Consider the following 22,445-nt stretch of genomic DNA (forward strand, 5'->3'; position numbering starts at 1 on the left):
CTCTTCCAAGACCTAATGAAGCAGCAATTACATCTGAAAAGGGAGCCAAGCCAAGAATTCTACCATTCCAATAGCTCTCCTTTGAACATCATGCTACAATATCTAATCTGCTCAGTTTTGAGTTTACACATACAATAAATCTCTGAGCTTTTGGATTTGTATAAAATAAACCATATAGACAAACATGGTACTTTTTTTTTTTAATATAAGAAGCCTATTGTTTAAAAAAAAAAAGATACTTTTAAGATTTTAAATATTCCCAAAAATGCTCTGTGCATTAAATAGAATCCAGATGAATTTAAAAATTATGCAAGTATTTTCTAGGTCTGGCTGAAAAGCAGATGCTGCCTCCACGCTCACTCCCCATCTTTCACTGTACTTTAATATGAATTTATATCTGGCAAACAGAGATAAAATTGAAAAAAAACCAACCCTGAAATAAGGATAGAGTGAATGTTAACATTTTTTAAAACAAATGCTGAACCTAATCCTGATTTCAGTTGCTTTGTCATAAGCAGTTGCTCACACTTCATCATAATCACCTACTTGGTAGCTCACAGTGTTGGTGTAAGTGGGATAAGAATCAATTCCACCACCTTCCCTTTTGATTAAAAGGAGGAACTGTTAAAACCGGATAATGGTTTCATTTGTCATGCCCTCAGCAAATGCAGATTGTTTGGTCTTTCCAATAACATTATTACACTGCACAAAGATGACCCTTTTTGTGATTTAAGATGTAGCTAGAGCAATCCAAGCACAGCCAAATCGATGGAGGCAATCTTGCTCTATTTCCAGTTTTCCAACATTTCTTTATTACATGTAATAGAACATTTTAGCATAATAACTCAGAGGTCTTGAGATACAGAAGACGGAGAAATAATGTTGAAAACCAATTCTTCACATTTGGCTTTCACCACATCAAGTGCAAATGGTGAACTTAAACATGAAAATACAATTTGCTCCTTCTAAAGTCTACATCCTTATCTCTTGCAAAGAACACACATTCATTTCCAGCGCCTCAAGGTAAAGACTAAGGCATCTATCACAAGAACAGTGAGTATCTGAAGGATTTGGAAGCAATCTTTTCATGATGTTTCTTTGGAAGGGAAGCAGGGTTACTCAAAATTCATAGAGATTATTAAGTTCACATCCACACAGCAAATACGGTACCATATTATTTCCCATCAACAGTGTTCTCACCTGCTGAGAATTCCTCTTTGGTTCAAGGCAGCCATTCATTATGAGGCATTAGCACTCTACTGCACAAACCAAAGTTATGCCCCACCAGTGAACTAGGCAAGCCGATAATACCCACCCTCAGCTCATGAGGACTGTGTTTACCTATCTTTCCAGCCCTTCATTTTGGTGATTTAATAGGCAAGCAATTTCTTACTTCAGCAGATTTGTTCTATATTATCAAGTCAGGTATTTCTGGGCAAATGTGTGGGTGTTTGAAAGACTCACAGGGCTCCCCAAAGCTCTGCTATATCAGTGGAGCATGCACTGACAGCAGGGACTCTTTATGACAAGAAAAGCTGATCAACTGCAAGCTTTCCTATTGATGAATCCAACTCTTCACCCAGTCTAAACTAAGCCTGTGGGTTTTGTGTTTTTCTTCTTAGCCTTCTTTGAGGCCTGCAGAAAGTTATGAAATAGATTTTTCTAGTCCTCCCAGGAGCAAGGCCAGGTTCACATCTTGACCTCAGAAACAAAGCAGTCCACAAAAGCCAGTCTTCTCTGCCTAACATAAAGCAAACTACAACATGCAACATAAGGCAATATTAAGAGTGAGAAATGACAAGCAATGTATTAATATTGGGGAAGAGAAATAATAAAACCTGGCCATATTAAAAACTCCAGCAACAGCAGCACTGAACAACACAATTTTGGCTCTGCTACAGTCTTCATTACCAAGGGTGGAAGCAAAGAGTGCTTAGTTGGAAAGAAGATTTCAATTACAAGTCAACAAAAAAGAAATTCTTTATTGTAGGGCATTATTTATTATTAGAGATATCGGTCATCTTATTCTGTAACTGTTCTAGCATATATTTGGGTACTGTAATGTATCGGCACATATAGACTCTCACAACAAGACATACTAATGAAAATACAAAATAACCCTTACAGGACTGAATCTCCTCTCAGCAACATTCATGTAAATCAGCTCAGTCAACTGGAGGACACTGATATGGAACTTGAGTGAGGAAAGAATTGGGCTCTGATACTTTGACAAGCTGCCCAAATGTATTTTAGAAATGTGAAGGCTGTTAAACTGTGGGTTCAGGAGCTTGGAAGACTAGAGGTGTAAAAACAATAAACCCTAGTTTTCATGGTGAAAGAGCACTAAGGAACCAAAATATGGTCCCAGAATACAAAAATGCTGAAGAGGAAGTTGCTACCAAAAGCATCAACAGTTTAACAAAAGGAAGAAACCAGATTCTTATTAAAGACCACAGAATTGGAATGGCTAGTTCCCATTAGCATGAGTGACAGTATCCACGTATGCTGGTGGAATCTGGACCCTGAAATCTCTGTGACCTTGATGTGCAATATTTATGTCTACACCTTTAGCCTCTTGCACGTAATGAGATGCAATCTTTTAGCTTTATGCACTTCACCAGGCATTCAATTAGAAAAAGCAAATTTTTTGGGGGGAAGAATGCTAAGCTATTTAGACAGAAGGTAGTGAATCAAAAATTGCAAAACTTCAGCTTTCAAAAATAGCCTAAGTGACCTCTTACAATACTCTGACCACTCCATCACAAGCAGGAGGCAACCCCTGTGAAGAGCGAATTCTGGCAAAGTTCTCTCTTCACAGATGATGCACAGCTTAAGCTATAATGAGTTTTTGGGTTACAAATGCTGAACGCATTAATATTCCTTGATGATAATTATCACAGTATAAGCACCTTTCCCAATGTGAGTAGCATAAAGCAACTGAAGCAGCATTTTTACTACATTTGAAACAAGCTGGAAAATGGGATTTTCTACTCTCGTAACCTGAGGTCAACATACATCAAGCTATGCATATTAAATACGTCTACCCTATATAACTATATAGACCTTTCTGTATATTCACACACATGCATGCAATTAACACCCTAATTTTTTGAATACTTAAACAAATACGCCATACATATGAACATGATTTCCCAAGCAAAATAAATCCAACATTTTAAATGGGACCAAATAATTTGTAAGGAGGCTACACTGGTATTTCTTTGAAAGTGAGTTATTTTCCTACGATTTTTTTTTTTAAAGGCATGTATTAACTGCTGAAACAAATAGAAAATTAAAAAAAATATACATTCACCCAAACTGAAAATGAATTTTGCAGAAAAACACTGCCTTCCACCTTCAGGGGTTAAAATAACCACTATGTGCTACACTAAGTGTGTCTTATACTCCCCACAGACAACCTTTCTTTTTTTACAAACACCTGAGAATATAGTTCTTCAGTGGGCCAAAATTCTTGCACGCAGATCATAGACTAAGTAATGAGTAGGAGGACTGGAGATATCCCCAGGAAACAGAGGAGTGGGAGTCTCAAGCCAGGCAGGTGAGCGCCTGCAGAGCTGTTCCTTACCTGTCGCTGCAGCCGGGAGGCTGCAGGGAGGCTGCAGAACCGCTGTGCTGCCCCTGCACGGGGCAGGGACGGACTCACCCAGGCGGCAGCAGCGAACCTGCTGATTTAATAGCCAGAAAGGCTCATCCAGCCTCTGTAGCCTACTCTTAAACAAGAACAGGGGGAAAAGGGTGCACCCCAGGCACAGCACCTAAAATCTGTGAGCCGCCCCAAGAAACAGGAGAATACCTGTTGCATCACATATCGAACCCAAATTCCTTCTGAAGATAACACGAGATATACCTCCTTAAACAGTATAAATGGGTTTGGCTGTATTTTAAGTGCAAGACATTTAATTATTATACAAGTACTTACAGAGGATTAATTAGCATACAACAAGGATCTGAAACATGCAGACGTTTGTCAAAGAAGACAGGGTTTCTAATGATTTATTATTGTTTGATTAACAACATCATGCAGCAACTATGTTATTAAATCTCTATTTTGCATACTACAGAATCTAAAAGCGTTACCTAGTGATGTACTATCTCAGTCTCAGAAGAGGGTAACAACTTGATCTTTGCTTTTCTCTCACCCCCAACTCAGAAAACGTTCATTGTTACAAACGATGTACTGGTAAGGAGCCTTTAAAATATCACACTGTGAGTTGCAGGGTTTTTACTAAATGCTCTAATATTGTTTTAATATTCTGTGCAAATAAACTCAGTGCAGCTTTCTCCTGACAAAATGGGGGTCAGTTTGAACCCTTAATCCGAAAAATGGGAATCGATTCTGGTGTTCTGTGGGTGTGAAATCTGCTGAATGTATTTATGCCATGTTGTCCTGCACTTCCTTTAGGAAATATGCCATGTTACAACCATTTCAAGAACTGAAGCATAATTTTTACTTATGTGCTGCAAAATGTCTCAAAATCCCATTTGAATATATGGCAAGGTTTTGAGGGAACCTTTGCTAAATATTTAACAGCAGTATTGGCTTATTAAATACTGTAATGTGAAAGCCATGAAAGGATGATATAAAGCACATGAAATTTTTTTTCACTTAGCATTGGTGCTCACTTTGAACACTGTAGAAGCCCATCCATCAGAAGAACCGATGCATTCTAAGAAGTATTCCTTCTTATCAGATAAATGTAGCAATGGCATCTTGCTATTATAAAAATGATTAAATCCCTCCTTGGTTAATTGTATAAGATCTGTTCCTCTGCAGTTAGAATCCCCTCTCCATCCTCCCCGCTAAAATATCTGAAAAGATCATGTCTGAAAATTAAAAGTGATGTAGTGAAACTGGGCTGGCGCAAGATATATTGCTCATATGAAAGGCAAACCTAGGGGAAAAAGAGTCAGGCACAGAACATGCAGCTTTGGTTTATCAGACATAGAAACTGCATGGCTGACCATTTTACAGGTAGAAAATTGAATACGTTTCTCTGCACATCACGATGCATTTGACAACCAGATAATACAGTGACAGTAACGTTAAAAATACAGGCATAAGACTGAAAATAGTCTATAAAAATAAACACTTTCATTAAAACAGAATCAAAGTAACTTGCTTCACGACAACAGATGTGTTCCAGTAGGAATCATTGAAAACAAATTTAAATCCACAATGAAATATATTAATATAAACTAACAGAAAAATCTCTTGGCATGGAATTGCCTGCAGAGTGTGCATTTATTCTGTAAACACTGTAACAATGATTATGTGTCCTTCCAGCTCTCAGTGGAGACTCCTGCTTTTGAAAATGTCTTGTGGTGACTTACTAAATTCAGGCTATTTCAATTAGTATTACTGCACATTAAAAATTAATTGTATTAAAGAGTGGATTAAGGTTTAAATTTCAATTCTACAGTGTGTGTGCTAGAAATGACAGCTAAAATCAATGCTCTGTGGCCCATAATCGGAAGTTTGTACGACCAAATAGCGTGGAACTGGCGTCAGTTTTAAAAGAATTGATAGTTCAATTCAAGGTGTGTCAGCTCTAATTCCTGATTTAAATGGGAGTGCTACACAGCCACAGTATTAAGCTAAAGAAGAAACTGGAAAATAAAAGCTGCCTTTCAATGAAAAAATGTGTCATCTTCATAAAGATGGAAAAAGTCCAAATTACAGCTCAAAATTCACATGTTTGGTATCACTGAGGGAAAAAAGATGTTTTAATGGGATGAGATGACTTCATTACGGAAGATATATATATTTTTCCGCATTTAGAACATGTTGTTAAAATACCACCCGGAATTGCAATTTAGGCTCCAATCTTATAAACACTTGAGAACATATATAGCCTTGTTCCCATATAAAAGGAAGCTTGTGGCATCTATTCATGTGAATAAAATCATATGCATACTTATATGTTTTCAGGATCAGACCTTTTCATTACAATTCCTAGTGTACAGTGGTGCCACGCAAGCTTGTTTAGAACTTTTACTGTGTGCAACAGACACAGACGCAGGCCCACAGGTGAGTCTGGGGACCCTGTGACACTCCCGCTTTGGGACACTTCTCTATGTGCAAACAGTCCCGGCAAGGACAGCACCAAAGAACGCACCATTAGAGCCACAAGCCAACACACTTGGGAGCCCCGATACTGTGCAAGTCATGCAACGGAGCTGTAGTTTCTACTTCCGCCCCATAGCAGAGCACGAGAGGGGACGCTGAATCCCCAAGCTGCAGTGGGAGGGGTGACGGGAACGTTGCTACCAAACCTATCAAAAGCGTAAGGCATCAGGCTACAGCAATGAGGGCAGGGCGTATGGGGATGGACAACGGTTCTTTGTACCTCCAGTAATTATGTCAGTCATGGTCTCCTGAGCTGCCTTGCTGTTGTAGAACACAGGAAAATTTCTTGGCATCCACGTATATGAAATCAATGATTATCTTCCACTTTCTCATCTGACAAATCAGTTAAAACTTGCCTTCATGGATGAAGGCTGCTTCTTGTACAACTAAGGCAGAAATCCGCACTCTTACCTTCCTGAAGATTGTATTTAGACATTGCCACTGTAAGTTGGAAAGATTTTTGAAAAGAAAATGTCTCTATTAAAATATTTGTAACTTTACAACAATAATAATTTTTATTACTTGGGTGAAAATGAATTTTGCAGAAGGTTCCTTGAGATCACGGCACTGGATGATAAACTGACACCACTGCTATAATTCTTCCTTTGAATGTGAACACAGTGCCAAAAGGAAAGGAAACAGCTCAAGCAAAATCATTTCTGCACTCTTCTGTATTGTAAAATGTATGGGGAATAGCAAGAAGGGAAAAGGCATGTTCCACTTGTTATAAATCTAGTATTGTTCCTGTCTGAAAATGGTTAGCAAGAAATGCCTGTCATTTCTATCAGCAACAAACTAATTTTTTTAAGAGCAAATGATGAAGAACACTGCAAGTCTAGTGAACGCACCAAGCTGGCATCACTAAAGTACTGTGAAGCCACCCAGGATACCAGAGCCTGGAATTGAACAGTCATTGGCGTGTACCTAAGAGACAAGTTGATGTCCAAAATGTTTTTAAAGATCCCCTGTGCTGTGCGGATGTCCAACAGCAAGTTTGGCATCAAGAGAGTAAAGAAGATGGGTTGTAATAACAACAATAAAAAAATAATCTGGTGCAAATGGACCCCAAGGTGTAGTAGTCATCCCCGTGCAACAATCACCCTTCACTGCAATTTACTGATGTTGCTTCATTACAATACAGCATACAAAGGGGGCAATATTAAGGCATACTATTTAAAGCTACAAGATCTGTGGTGCCAGCTATAGCTGGTACTGAATCAGGACTATAGATTAAAAAGAAGGTAATTTCAGCAGAGAATAGTGAAAAATGAAAACTCTCCTGAAGGTGCACAAGTGTGTCATCTTTACAAAACTTAGCTGAATGTCACAATAAGTGACTGAAGCTACATTCTGCCAATACATTTTATAGTGTGAACCCACAAATTCATTACAAAAGCACAGAAATAATTGGTTGCAAAAGAACGATGGCCAAGGAAGACAAAGAAACGCAACTGGTTTAGGCAAAGGACAAAACAAATGTTTTCATATGATAGCAGAATATATAGAAATTGAGCAAGAGATTTGTGCAGGGTACAGGACCCACAGAGCAGATGGACCTTGAAGCAACTTTCAGAACTGCAGTGACAAAGGACAAATTCTGAAGAGGAATAAACCAATGAGATTGACTCATAGAAGCCATCACAATTTCTGTTAACTCTCTTTCTGTTAACTGGTTCTGACTGGGGAAGAAATGAAGGACAATTTTTGTTGTGTGGAGAAGATGACGTCAAGAATAGAAATCAGTCGGACCGCATCTGTGAGAAGTGGTGATACAGTAAAAGAGGAGGAACAATTTTTTTTTTTAAATTGGCCTCTGAAATGGATAGGAAACATGAACCAAATTTGGGAGCTTTAAGGCAAGCAGCAGAATTCCCCATTAGCCAAGAGATAATAAAAACCACAAATAATTTAATAGCTTGCTATTTATAGCATTACAATACTTTTCCTTCTAAATATGTACATTAACTAATTTGTCTCGAAAAATCTCTGTGGGTAAGTACCGTCTTCATTTCACATTTCAACGATTTGTTCTAGGCTAGTGCAGAAGTCATCAGGAATGCTGGAACCACCACAAACTTCCACCCATTTGCAGTCCCATTTTGACATTCTGAAACAAAAATCACTGTTGTAGCCTGTCAAGCAAAGACTTGGAAAAGACGACTTGGAAAAAAGGAGTTCCCCCTCCACACAAGAAAGGACAACACCATAAAGCAAAAGGACAGAGAGACAACATCATGCCATGAAAAAGTTAACCGTATTTTGCAGGAGATAATGGCGCAGGAAAAGTCAGAGTCAAAAAGCCTTCCAAATCTGCTTTTTAAGGAGATGAATGGGAAGGACACATTTAAGAAAAAAGGGCAGCCAGAGCATGTTGAGAGTGCTTCTCTTGTCAGAGAAGAGTTCTACAGAAGCTTTAGGTTGACAGAGAAAATCACCATCTCACAAAAAGGCTGGCCTGGAGGACCCATCGCAAGGGTTGAAAGAGATGCACATGCAGCACAAAAGCGTCAGTTGATGTAAAATACGATAACCTAGGTGACATATCATAGAAATTAGAGTCCTATTTTCTGTCACCTAATTTATTCCCGTGCACCACCATGAAGGATTTTTCCTGGCGGTACAATTCCGTTCTTTACTGCTAGGCACACTCCATCACTGGTGCAAATGCAGCAGCAGGTAAAAGTAGAGACCTTTTCCATTATTAAGAAGTATCCCTAAGATTAAGTCTTCTAGGCTAGCTCTCTGCCCAAGCCTATTTATTTCATTTTTCACTAATTCCCTTTTACTTTCATTTTTGTTTTCATTTTAGCCGCCTTTTTTTTTTTTTAAGCTCAGCTATATTTTAATCAAAAAAGGTTAAAAATACCGTTCCTGTTAAGTCTGACTTGAAGAATAACAGCACACAAGGAGCAATGTGGGTTAAAAGTTCAAATTTGGCAGGGAAATGTCACTCAGATGAAGAGAAGAGTATTTAACTGTTCTGGTGAAAATTGGTTTTGATTTGATCATGTTATGACAGTTTGCAAATCCCACTTTGCACTAAGTGATATTTGGGTTAGGCTTTTTAACCAAACTTCGAAGCAAATGGAAGGCTGTGTTGCCTCTGAATGACTAATTGAACGAGGCAGTAAACATCAACATCTCCCAAGTTGTTCAGTGAATTACACAGTGCTCTGCAGGAGTCTCATCTGGGGGGCTTGGGGGAAGTGTGTGTGGGGGATTTTTTTGCACAGTTATCTAATGTCTTGGCACTCGCATAGGTGTGCAATGAAAAGCAATGAAGCCAGACGCACAGTGCGTTCATTGTGAAGGTTGCCTGCGAGAGGATTGGGAGAAAGGGTGCCCAGCCAAATAGCTAGATATTAAGAATATACTGCTGAAGTCCTGAACTACAACACTCTAATAAAGTGCTCTGTGAGAGAAAATTCAAATTGCATGACTAGGCACTGAAAAAAGAAAACCAAAACAGGATGTCACAGGCATATTCTTAACTCTAGCCACTGTACATGTGCTTTATGATTGCTTTTGATTATACAAATATACTATCCCTTTTATCACTCAGTCTAACCCAAACGTGAGACTGGTACCTTTCAGTATAAACACAGTGAATAAGACCGTGTTTTGAAATAAGCTTTGTCCAACATACTATGAATAGCATATTCTGTAAAGTCTCTTGGATAAGTACCCCATATATCGGATTATATTCATGTAATAAAATAATGTGTTATGCGGCTTTGCACCTTTGAGCAGGTCTCCTTCACTCTGCCCACTGCTTCATTTCCTCTGGGGCTTCTCCTAATGCCCTGAATTGCACAACGTATTCAAACGGCAGCTTAGTTAAGAAAAATAAATCTGACAAAAGGAATGTTTCTTCTTCCTTTCTCCCTACACATTTAATTTACCTCTCTAATTACATTAGTTTAAGGTCACATGACAGAATTACTCATTTCTGCCCCATTGACGTGTCCCATGGTTTTACTTGCATGTTTCACTAAGAGGGTGTATAGTAATTTTTCACAGGTAAGAATGCTGAGATTGGACTTAAAGGGCTTAACGTTTTTGTGCACAGAAAATTTTAATTTGGTAATATTTACATTACATTTGTCATTTAGCAATTAGACTTTTTTTTTCTTTTCACAGATGCTTATACCTACTTTGCTGGTCACTAAAGCAGCCGTTCTTACGAGCTGAAGGACATGATACATAGGCCGTTAAGCTTGTGCATACATGCATGCACCTGTGTACATAAGAAGAGGGTGCAGTCAATCACAGAACAACTTTTTTTTAAAGTAGGTATTACTGTTTCACTTTACTATTGATTTTCTGCTGTCTCCACTTGAAGAAAGTAACTCTACATGTGAAAAAGGATGTGCAGGAATACCTTCTGACCCTACATGGTCTATGAGGCATGCAAAATTTAGGATTTTTACATAAATATAATTCTAAGCTCCCACAAAGGCAGAATTAAAAGCTGTCCTTACTGAAAGCATGGTAGTAGCTCGACCACCATGCTGAGGAGACAGAAGGAGTTACTTTCCTCAGTAAGGATCACTGAGTGTGTCACTGGTTAATTCCTGTTCTATGCTCCTCATTAGCATTACTCTCAAGTTTCTGGTTATCATATCCGAAATATTAAGACATAATAAGTACGAAGGTGCAGATAATTGGATATTAACCAGAACATACTTGACTGGGCAGGAGGTAGGGCCTTGCTTAAACTAATCCTGAAATGTATTAATCACCAATTAATGAATGGGTTTCAAATTCATTTTCTATTATAGAACACCTCTGAGTATCTAAGCTTTTTCTAATAAAATGAGTTGGAATAACAGGATAGGAACACTCCAATTTGAGGCTGGTTTGAATTAATTCCCTATAGCTTGTTGTTAAGTTCATTGAAAACAATAATCCTGGTATGAGTGACTTTCTTTATAAGGTTGAGAAAATAACCATATATTATAGCACTTATAGGCTCTATTTGCAGGTGCAAATGGTCATACAGAGGCTAAATTCAGAACAGAGCTAGTTCACTGGAGAACTGCTATAGCACTATCTATATTTCTTAAGAGCAAATATAGCTCTATAAGACAAGCGGCATAAGACCTGCATCAACTCCAGATGGATATTGCCAATTACTGATTTTCAGTGTGAAGACAGGTACGCATGTATGTCAATTTCTGTAAAAAAAATAAAAATATTCAAACACCTCCTCTCTCCACACTGGCCGAAAATGTGGTCTACGCCCATCCACTCTGGTGAGTGAAAGAAGAATGGTGGGAGGAAAAATACTGAGAGATTATGAAATCCAGTTAAGGAGCCTGGCAGGGTCGGGGCAGAGGCGGGGACCGGGGAGAGCATGGTGGGGGGCAGTGTTAAGCTCAGAAGCCCCAGCTTTGGAGAACTTTGCCAATTTTGCATTAAGCACACACCCTTAACCAGCATTACTAACTAGCTTGCCATGGTTGTACTTTTCTCAACTAAGAGGCTAAATGGATACACACAGTTGTTCTGTAAATAATGGAAGTTTTTGTTAACTGGGCATATTTAAAAGCCCAAAAGAAGGGCAAAAACCAGAACTGAATTCTGGAGTTTTCCCTTTTTTCTTTCTTCTTTTTTTTTGTTTTTAAATACAATATTCTTACATTTTCAGGATAATTTTTAAATGGATACTTTAGCATTTTTATTATTTGAAATAGGTGCCCACTACTGCACCAGAAAAAAACCCACCAGAGATCCTTATTGTTACTAATGAAGAAAATTATAACAGACATGGTTGAAGTACTATTATTCCCCTTTCTCTCTTCTTGCTGTCCTCGGTGTTATTTACATTGACGTGAATTGCAAGTAAACCAATATTATCCATCTCTCTGTTTTTTCCTTAATTTGTTGACTTTAATTTTAGTAAGTCTTAAATAAGCGCTTACTGAAGATGAAGTAAGATATGCAAGCAAGTAGTCCTTTTATCAACAATTTTGCCACAGAAATACACAAACATTTCAATGGCTCTTCATTAGCAAACAAATCAACAAGTGATATTTTAATGCATGACTTTATTCCATCTCTGTGGGGACCGTAGTTGAGAGTGTGATGTACAGTACAGAGAAAGGAATCATCAGCCACAATGTCCCAGGGCTCTATCCATTGAGGACTTCTCAGCCTCTGCTTAAAGAGTGCATTTAATTGACTGATAGACAGTAGCTTCTTTGTTCACAGAAGACAGCGAAGTAATGGCAGCTTGAAAATCGTACCATCTACAGGATCTCCTGAGACTAGTAACAGGGGGATATGTGTCAGGAATAAATAAATAATCTAATTATTAAGCCACTTCCTGTCAAGTTAACTCCAATTTGTTGGCTTTTGAAGGCAACAAAACGAGGCATTTTTCCTCATTATGCTTCTCTTTTTATACCACTGGTAATCACAGGCGGATTAAAGGGTGCCTGATTGGTTTTTTTGTCAAGGAACTGAGAAGCAGCCAACAGTACAGAAAAACAGAGTTGGGGTTAGAAGAAATTTCATGCTTGTCTCCTTTCCAGCTCCCTAACAGCCCACACTGCTGCCCCATACAGTGCTGCCAGCTGTACAGCAAATGTGTACCCCTCCAACGGCGGCCTACCAGGCCACAGGCTCCATCCTGAGAGCTGTGAGATACCTTGCAATCTTGGCAGGTAGCTACTGCTGTCATAGGCATAATTCTAAAGGTGACCTACGAAACCCCGTCAGCTCACCAAATGCAACAATATGAGCAGCTGAAGTTCGACACCCACTCTCCATATTGGCTTCTTTTGTTTCGCTTCCTGCGCTTACACATGGCAGGGAGAAACCTCGGGACGTGCCCTGTCGAAGAAACGGAGGCTTTGCTCCTCGGAGCAGGGTCGGTTTTGAAAAGGGATGGCGAGGCTCCCCTCTGTGCCGGCCGCTAAACACAGCCCGAAGGAATGCGCTACGGCTACTGATACAGCCCGCCATACAAATGGTCAGCAACAAAGAACAAAAGGGAAGGCTGACACCGTGCCATTAATTCAGCCCGTGGTATTAACATGCAGGGTGTATGGCTGCAGCGGCTCGGGAGGAGAACCGTGCAGCAGGTAGAGGGAAAGGAACAACTTTGGTGCTGCTCGGCATCACTTTTCGGTCGCGTCCCCCTCATCGAGTGCTCTTCGCACCCCGGGCATTTCTGCAGGAAAAACCTAAAGCGCCCGTGCGCTTTGCTTCATTTCTTTACCAAATGAACTCCAGCCTCAAGTGTGGACATTTTTCAAGTGCTGCTTTTTGTAGTGTTATCATTACTATTATTACCACTATTAATATTATTTAATAATAAGACATTTTCATTCTATTTTATTAGAATTTTTTGAGCCTGAGGCATGTCCCCTCCCAAAAAAAAAAGAAAAGAAAAAAGGTTTCATTGATATTTGCACAACTTAACCGTTTATGATTTTAAAAGCCAGGAAGGCCGTTCCTAAAAGCTGTCCTGAAAAGCAAGCGACCGTTCCTGCCGCCCACCCCTGGCCGGAGGCACCGGGTCCAGGCTGGGGGGCAGGCGGGGGGCAAGGTGATGGCGGGGCGCCCACGGGCCCCACGAGTGACACACAGAACCTGAGACCCGGTGAACGGTGCCGGCTCTGGCGTTGTTTACAGCTGCCTTCGCCGTTTCCGAATACGTCTTGGATTTTTTGTTAAATTGCGCAGATAATTAAAGCCTCTTCATATTTACAGTCTGCTTCATTGGTACCATGAATTCTGTTTTCAGTTACTGTCTGCAAATTCCCTCTCTGCACAATTTCATACTAAGCAATAACACTTCATTTTACATAAGTTTTATCTGATGTCCCCATACAGAGCTGCCAGCTGTACAGCAAATGTGCAGCTCTCAAACTGAGGCCTACTAGGCCACAGGCTCCATCCTGAGATCTGTAAGGCACCTTGCTGTCATTGGCAAGCGTTCCCTGCTATCGCTGCTACCATCGCTCCACACTACACACAACTTAAAATCATCTGATTATTAGAATTTGTGGTCCACACTCCATTTTATCCTTTATTTAATCTATCCCCAGATCACACATTTGTTTAAATGTTTTGGCTGGTTTACAAATCATGCAGCCATCTGCACAGTAGGTGTGACACCATTTTTTAGACAAAAGTTACATTACAAAACAACAAAGATAAAGTCATTTGAAATGCTTTGGTGTTTGTTATTCTGCCTGGTTTGCTTGGACCAACTCTAAGAAATAAATAGAATTATCTGTGTAAATCGATGAACATCTATGAAAAACAACACCCAGCAGAACACAGAGCTTGCTCCATTACCTACGTTAATATCATGACAGCTGAGGAGAGATGACCTGGCCCACTTCTCATCTCTCCTGTACAGATGGCTATTAAAGAGAAAGTATCCCTTTTGTATGGTCCATGCAGAAACCCTTTATGGGCTTTTCAAATAAGCCAGCATTGCCCACAGGAGAGTAGCTTCCTGTTAGTATTAAACAGCCCAGATTTCATCTATTTTGTAACCCAGCTCCTCACAAAATAAACCTACGTTTTCTCAGATTGAACTCCAAATGCTCACTTTCCTGGGTATTTCAATTGCATCTCCTCATTTTGCAGCCAAGGTGACCAAGTTCCCTCTAACTTTTGGACAACTTCTCACCAACTCTGCCTGTGAAGAGGACATTCCCAGGCATCCACAGGATTTTCTGATGCTAAGAGGGTACAATCTGCCTCTTCACTATAAATCAACAATTTCTGTTTCTTACTACTGAGGAATCAGTGAAAGATGACTGACAAAAGGAAGTCCCCACCTCCTTCCTCCTCTAGTATGTATATGCGTATCTTTGGATACTTTTTCTCCTAAACCTCAGGTAAGAGAGACTTCACAACGTCAGTTTTACTATACAGTGATTAAACTGACATTCTGAAGATGTGTTACTTGAGGTCAACATGGTGCAACAAGTATTAGTTGCCCAGCACAGCTTTCTGCTTAAGTGAAAGGATAATCGTGGTTTTTAATGACCTCAGGCATTAGGCAAATAACAGAATGTGTGAATGCCACATGCTATTACAACCAGACTAAAATTTTCCTGGGCTCCAGAAAGCCAGTTGAGGTATTTCCTTTGTCTTGGCATCAGTGATGTCGTCCACACGTACCATAATGTACACTGAACAAATGTGAGATAAATAAGATGATTTATTTTTATAGGTTTATTATGCATGCAGCTAATACATGCATAATGCAAACATGCATATCCACACAACACACAAGCATATATACATATTATATACTTATATCACTGTCACTGAAAAAATCAAAAATCATAAGTTGCACTAAAACGTATCTTTACGTCTTCTAATGGTTACATACTACCTGTTACTGTAAAACACAGCTGTAAAATTTGTTTGCAAAGAAATTAAAATGTTAGATCCCAATTTCTATATACTCTTCTTTTTAAACTACAATTGTTCCAGCAAAGATTTGTTTACTTGGGGTTTAATGAAGTATTTGCTGGTGTAAACTAGAATTCATCTTGTCAACTGCAGGGTTGCTTCATCCTGTTTTCCCATTTGCTTCCTAACTTCGGTGATCGGCATCTTTTTTTCTTTCCCTTCATTTCCTCCTCCTGCTCACACCTGCTATCTCGCTCAATGCTACACAACATCCTCCCCTCAAAAACAAGCTGCCCCCCTCACTGCAACAGACTTCACAAAACATGTTTTGTACATGATACTGAAAAGGTTAAAGAAAGAAAAGTCTGTTTACTTATAAGAAACAACCTACATAGAAATTGTCGAAAGCAGGGTTGCAAAAAGGTACTGAATCCTGATGGTGACATCCTTCCCTTTTGCTCCCCGACTCTTCAGAGAGGTAGTGACTCTTGCTATGACACTGGGGCTTGCTTTCTTCACCGACAAAAGTAGCAGCAAACTACAAAGATTGTGGCTGTTTCCCCCTTTTATCATTCTCTTTGTCAGCCTGATCAGTCCTCAATGGTAAATGTGCTGCTCTGTTGTGCACAGCCAGCGGCTCGCAATTTGCTCACTATGTTTCATGAGACAGTTGTTTGTGGCTGTTTGGAACACATTTACCTCTTTGGGGATTTATGCGCTAGTTGCAATGCCAACCTCCATAGTGATAGAGATTTCTTTCTAACTAAAATAGATAATTAGAAGCTGGTAATTATTGGTCAAGAATTATCAGAGTGAAAAAAATTAAGCTCTTCATAAATAGTTCTTGGCAATGTCATCTCTTTACATTATCTCATGCCTAACAGCACTTTACTCAGAGCACTTACAAATTTACACTACTGCTGTTGAGCCTCATAATTTTATACGGAGTAATTCCTTCTCTGAGTTAAACGTGTCCGAACTCCCCTAGTTCTGAGCTACTCTGTATGTGTGCAAAATCCTAGGCAACTGTTAAGGCAACTGTTTAGTCTGTTTACACTGAACTGCATCAGATGCTACGGATGTAAAGGAATCGGTGGAAGAAAAAACAACGTTTAGCTTGTCTGCTTAAAATAACAGGGAAAATAATAGGAGGAGCAGTGGAGTGCAGCAAACAGAACACACACAATGGCAGACTCTCTTCCTACCCTCTCAGGTCAAATGCCAACTGTAAACTATGTGATGAAAACAAAGGGATGCCAGAAAGCCTCCCTCTTTTCCACAGACACCATGCACCCAGAAATAGAATTTTCTCAAAGAAAGCTGCTAAAAATGCTACGTATTCCACCCGGAGGGAAAGATAAAAGAAAGAAGGCATCTGAAGAATTACCATTTATGCCAGCACTTCTTAAACCCCTATGAAACACGCCTGGATTTTCGTTTCCTCCTTTTCCACTCAAAAGCTGAGAAATCGTTTTACCAACAAATTTCAATGCACACACCGGCAAACATGTTTTCATTTGGCAGTCATCCTCATGATTATCCAAATAAAAGTACATACTTACATCTAGGTCCAAAATAACGCCTAAACAGAGGGCCTATTTAAAAAAGTCCACAGCTCGTCTTGCTTTCTGTCTGCTGGCATCCCCTAACCTAAGCTTGAATCAGTGTGTAGTTTAAGCAAACACAGGCGTTGCTTGACTAAGCACAGTGTCTAGAAATGTGCGGACAGATCTGGCAGTCAGAACTCTTGAACTTTCACTCACTTAACGCAAGCAAGGAATTCCACTTCTTTGCCCCTTTGTCCTCATCTATTCAATGGAAAACCCTTATGGCCCTGTCCCATCACAAAGATGTTGGGAAGACTCAATTAAAGGCTGCAGAACCATTTTAAAATGGGAAGTTCTAGAAGTAATGAACATGTAGTTACCGAGGAAAGCCATCCCTATGACATCTTTTTAATATATAACTTGTATAATAATGAATTTAATTTGTATTGTTTTCAGAGATACTTAAGGTTACACTTCACTGGGTCATCTGCAGATTTTATTTTCCATTAGGTGGCATGATCCCTCTTGTTCAATTGATTGAAATGTATAATAAAATCTGTAAAAACACTATATACTCTCCTAACAAAGAAGAGTAAGAGGCTTTTCAAATAGCCTCTAATCCCTCTTCCCCTGCTAAATGTCTAGTTGAGATTATATTTGATTAGACAAAAACACACACATACACACAACCTAAAAATACCTACCCTCAGTGGAGCTATTTTAGCCAACAAAGTAATTCCAGTTGCCTTATTTAAAAGTCTAAGTTTCACACTGGGGTTTTATAAACATATCTTTGCCTCAGTGACCTTCCATAATGCAACTTCTCTCTGTGGATGCTAGCAACATGAGCTCAGTTTACATCCCAGGATCACGTTCGAGGGGCACAGTAATTAGATGGGACACCATCAACTTTTCTAGGCTCCAAAATACTAAAAAGATGGTGAGTAGCAACTATTTCCCTCAGCTGGCTGAGCACGTATCTCTATCAGTGGTTCCCACCCATTTCCTAGTGGAGTTTGGCAGACAACTTTCCACCTTCTTGTTTGTCCCATGTCCCAGCTGCCTCCCCCTTTCTCTTTTGCCTGAATGAAGAATATGGAGTCCTTCAGGTAAGAAGACACTACACACAGATAATGCTAATGTTTTACTATGAGAGGAAATAACGGTTCCTGACACCGTGTGATGATGTCTGTAAAAGGCATTTATTGCCTCTACATTTGATCCAGGGATTATCACACTGTTTGACTTTTAATGCCTGCCTTCCCAGACTACCTTCCCTCTCCCTCTCATTTAAAGTCCTTATTTTTTCTCTCTCTCTTCCCAAAGCTTTTTCACTTCCCCTTCCCCAGAGGAGTGAAGACACTACATCTTGTTCTGCCAATCTCCTACTAGGAAAGCAGGTCAAGAAGACATATTTTATCCGATACATGTAAAAAACGGAGGGACCAACATGTTTGAGAACCCTTTTTTTTTGTTTTGTTTGGTAAACGTGCTGTGTCAACAAGTCAACATTCACTTAAGAAGTGTTTTATCTAATATATTTTTCAATCTACATATTGATATGTACACAGATATCTTTGGGTATATATAAGGGTTATGTATTATATATATTCACACAAATGTATTTGTGTGCATGTTTTCCGCATTGTGTATGAACACTACAAGCCTACCTACAGCTGCACATAAACTAAGGCCAGTTTTAAATAGCTTGATGTCACCCCTTGAACCTTTCTCTCTAGACAGAGTATGGTCTTGGAAAAAGGCCTGTGAACAATGATATAAATTAAAGGGGAGGGGGGAGAGTGAAATTAGAAAGATAGCTAAGGAAAAATCCAATTAGTGGTGAGAAGGCTAACAGAATTGGAGATCAGAAATTATTTTTCCCTGTGCTTCGATTCCGAGGTCACATTCAAAACTCTCTGGAACGTTGATATTCCTTTCAGTCCACCCCAACACAAAATCCCCTTGCATTTGCTTAATCGAGGCTACATCATTAGGAACTGCACTGTTAAGTCTGGCAGTGCAGATAAGAATCTTCCACTGAACACAGATTACCACAAGCATGACCAGCAAATCTCCCTGCATGTTTTGCAAGCTCCTTCTTTATTTCACTGGGAAGATTTTTATATTAAGCACGTTTAAATCTGTGTCACTATGGTTATGTCATGAAGCAATATCATGCATGATTAGATACAACACAGACAAAACAATTAAATATTTTTTTAAAGATCCTCTTTCGCATTCAACCTCATCCAGCCTTTAGAAATAAAACACGGGCAGCTAATAGCTCAGTTTAAGAAAATTTCAGTCTTTTCAGATCTGCAAGCTGAAGCTAGCTAACTGGATTTGTCCTGCTTTACTGACTCTGTCCTCCTTTCTCCCCTCCCATTCTGAACCTTTACTAAAACTCATCCCAAAAATAGAGGGGAAAAAAAAAAGAAAATCTAAGTATTTCATGAAAGAAGTGGGCTCCTATTCTGAAAATGTGAGGCACTTGGGAAGTGGGTGGCAAGCAAACACACCACTCTGCCATTCCAGCATCATCCCTTATGCACAGTGACCATATTGCCTGTCACATTTCAGTGTCACTGTATGCTGCAATTAAGAACAAGTCAAACACTGGATTCAAAGAAAACAGCAGAAATGGTGAGTTCTGTTGTTGGTAATAACCTACTTTTAAATTCCACATTACTGACCCAGATTGAATACTGTGAAGCAGTTCAAATTATCTCCTCCACAAAGACACAAAATATCAAAACTAAGGCTTAATCCAACAGGAAAATCACTCCGCTCCTTTACAAAAGCAGCTTGTCAGTTGCACTTATTCATTTTTATGAAAAGTATATAAAATGTTCATGCGCTAAATGTATTAAAACTTATTAATAAAGTACCCAGAAAAAATGGGCTATTAAGTTTTGGTAGGTAACTGTTTTACGGTGCGGCCAAATTACTAGTGCTCGTGGAAGAAATCTGCATTTTACCTTGACAGAAAAAAAGACAAGCATCAAACTATTTTTAGGTTGTAAAATGAAAAAACCCAGCATATTTTGTTCTGTTGGATATGTAATTACTGGCTTCTCTACCATATCGTTTGGTTTGTGCTTTGCATGCTTTTCTATTATTATAGCAAGAAAAACAGCGTAAAGGAAGCAGGAGTATAAAATCAATGGTATCAATCTCAGTCTTGAAAAGTGAAATTTGGAAAAGAGGCTAAAAACGAAACGAGACAACCCTGGCAATGTTATCTTATTAGCGGGCAAATGATGTGCTTGATAAATTTAATTGGCTGATAGAACTCTTAGTGCTATTACTGAGTGGTTACCAAACTGAAAACATTATGGGTAATCCTAGGGGAATAAGCAAATAATAGGAAAATATGAATATCAAAGAAAAAGCAGCTTTTGGTTTTTTTCCAATTTACAACTGTAACAGCCTTGTAAACATCAAGCCAGGCTTGGAATCACGAATCCTAAAAGACTTTTTAAAATGCTTGTACCTTAAAAAGCAGATTCCATTACTGAATACTACAATTCCTTGTTTTTTCAAATAAATTATAGTATTTAATTGTATACAGATACACGCAGGATTTTTTTCCAGACTGCTCAAACACAACAAACAATACTATTTTATGGCCATTTGAATTATTTATGTTCCTAACGACAAAAACTCGCCAGTTTTGATGCTGGTACCAAGGTGCTTGAGAAGTACACAGTAGTGTCATTACCATAATAACTTCTGAAATTAAAACCTGTCTAAAACTCTACGGAAAGCTAACATCCAGTTCATTAACCATTCTTGTTAGTTTGTTTTCAATAATGCAAAAATGATTAGAAGTTTAATTTGCTAATCACCTGTGTTTTGACTGGCAGTGGATATATAATTCTCTGCAGAAGTCTAAACTAGCCCTTGCAGAAAATAAAATATGCTAATGCTTTATCAAGTCTAATAATATGAATAAAAAAATCAATCATGCCTAGGTTAATCATTGATGGATGCACAATTAATTTCTCCTTAACTCTGTTTAATTTTAGAGGCAATGATGATAATGAGTAAGAGAAATGGCTATCTGTCTTTGAGAAGTTTTAGTGCTTCACTTACCAATCATGTGGTTTGCAACATGAACTTGGATATCCCATTCATTGTAGAAAACCATCTGACATTTGATGCACTGGTAGGTCTTCTTCTAAAGAAACAAGGGTAGATAAAATTTACTGAAACATACAATTGGCACCATTTCATTATAACTCAAAATACTGAGTTCAAAGTGGTCATTAAAAGCTCTCCAGCAGTGTTTTCATTAAGGCTTAATTATTAATATTAAAAAATAACACTCTGCAGTTCTGTAGTACCTTTTATCTGAGTTTCCTGAAATTCTGTAGAGATTGGGTTTTTTTCAGCGTCCTAACTCCATGGACAGACCAGTATTGCTAAAACACCAGCTTTATATTAATGGTAGGCAAAATGCAATGAGGATATGTGGGATGTGATCCAAAACAACACTGAAATCAATATGAATCCTTCATTTCATACCAGTGGATTAGGCCCTCTACAGAACTGGGGACAAGCCAGGAAAAGAACACAGAAATCAGAAATCTGCTTCTCCCTCTCCCTCATTCTCAACTGGGCTGCAGAATCTCCTCTGCACTGTACATTTTAAACGGTCCATCAGGGTGCCATCTTTCAAGAAGGGAAAAATCCCTACCAGTCTGGACAAACGGTTACTGTATCCGGGCAGTTGTTTCAATATCTATTGGCAAGCCTGTACTAAAACTGGGAAGGCTGGCTGGAAACTAGCCAGAGAGCAGTCCTTCTGGCCACATTAGATTGGGGCTGACTTACTTAAAAATCATGGTGTATACAGATCAAATTTCACTATAAACTAGGAAATGCATCACTCTGCTCTCTTTGGTGCACAGGAAAAATTTTTCATTTATGTCTTTGGTGTCTTTCAAAAAAGATCTGCTATTTCACTTTTATACAAGGTATTTCACTTGTCCAAGACATTTCAAGAATGTGACTGTACTTTCTCTTTTTATTTTTCTTCACCTGAATTGGCCAGAGATTTGATATTGGAAAGCATCGCTTTAAAAGTGAAAACTAAGAGCATATTCAAAAGTAAGATTTTGGTTTTTCATCATCAGACTTAAAATCTGCGGTTATCCAGGCATCTAATGAGACAAGTCAGATTCATAAAATTATTCAACTGCATAATTGTAGTATCAAGGACTCATGTCCTAAGGTAACAGTCCTGGAGAGCTCAATTGTTGTTTTGAAGATGCAATGAAGGCAAGGTAAGCCCTGAACTGCCACATCAAAGCAGTAACTCAAGAGACACCTATCTTTCTGTACAGCCACAGGCACCTTGC

The 22,445-nt window shown here is 38.9% G+C and overlaps 1 protein-coding gene across 12 annotated transcripts in view; it reads right to left on the minus strand.

The window, feature by feature from the left end:
• The window catches only part of ZNF521 (zinc finger protein 521), a 233,609-nt gene that overhangs the window by 97,586 nt on the left and 113,578 nt on the right, over window positions 1-22,445 (minus strand). For all 12 annotated transcript variants that reach the window (XM_074576860.1, XM_074576862.1, XM_074576861.1 and 9 more), the window contains one exon: window positions 21,178-21,262. In XM_074576860.1, the coding sequence (XP_074432961.1) occupies window positions 21,178-21,262 (85 nt within the window). The remainder of the gene's footprint in view (window positions 1-21,177; window positions 21,263-22,445) is intronic.

Source organism: Larus michahellis, chromosome 2 (genome assembly GCF_964199755.1).
Source record: "Larus michahellis chromosome 2, bLarMic1.1, whole genome shotgun sequence".
Taxonomy (NCBI): Eukaryota; Metazoa; Chordata; class Aves; order Charadriiformes; family Laridae; genus Larus; species Larus michahellis.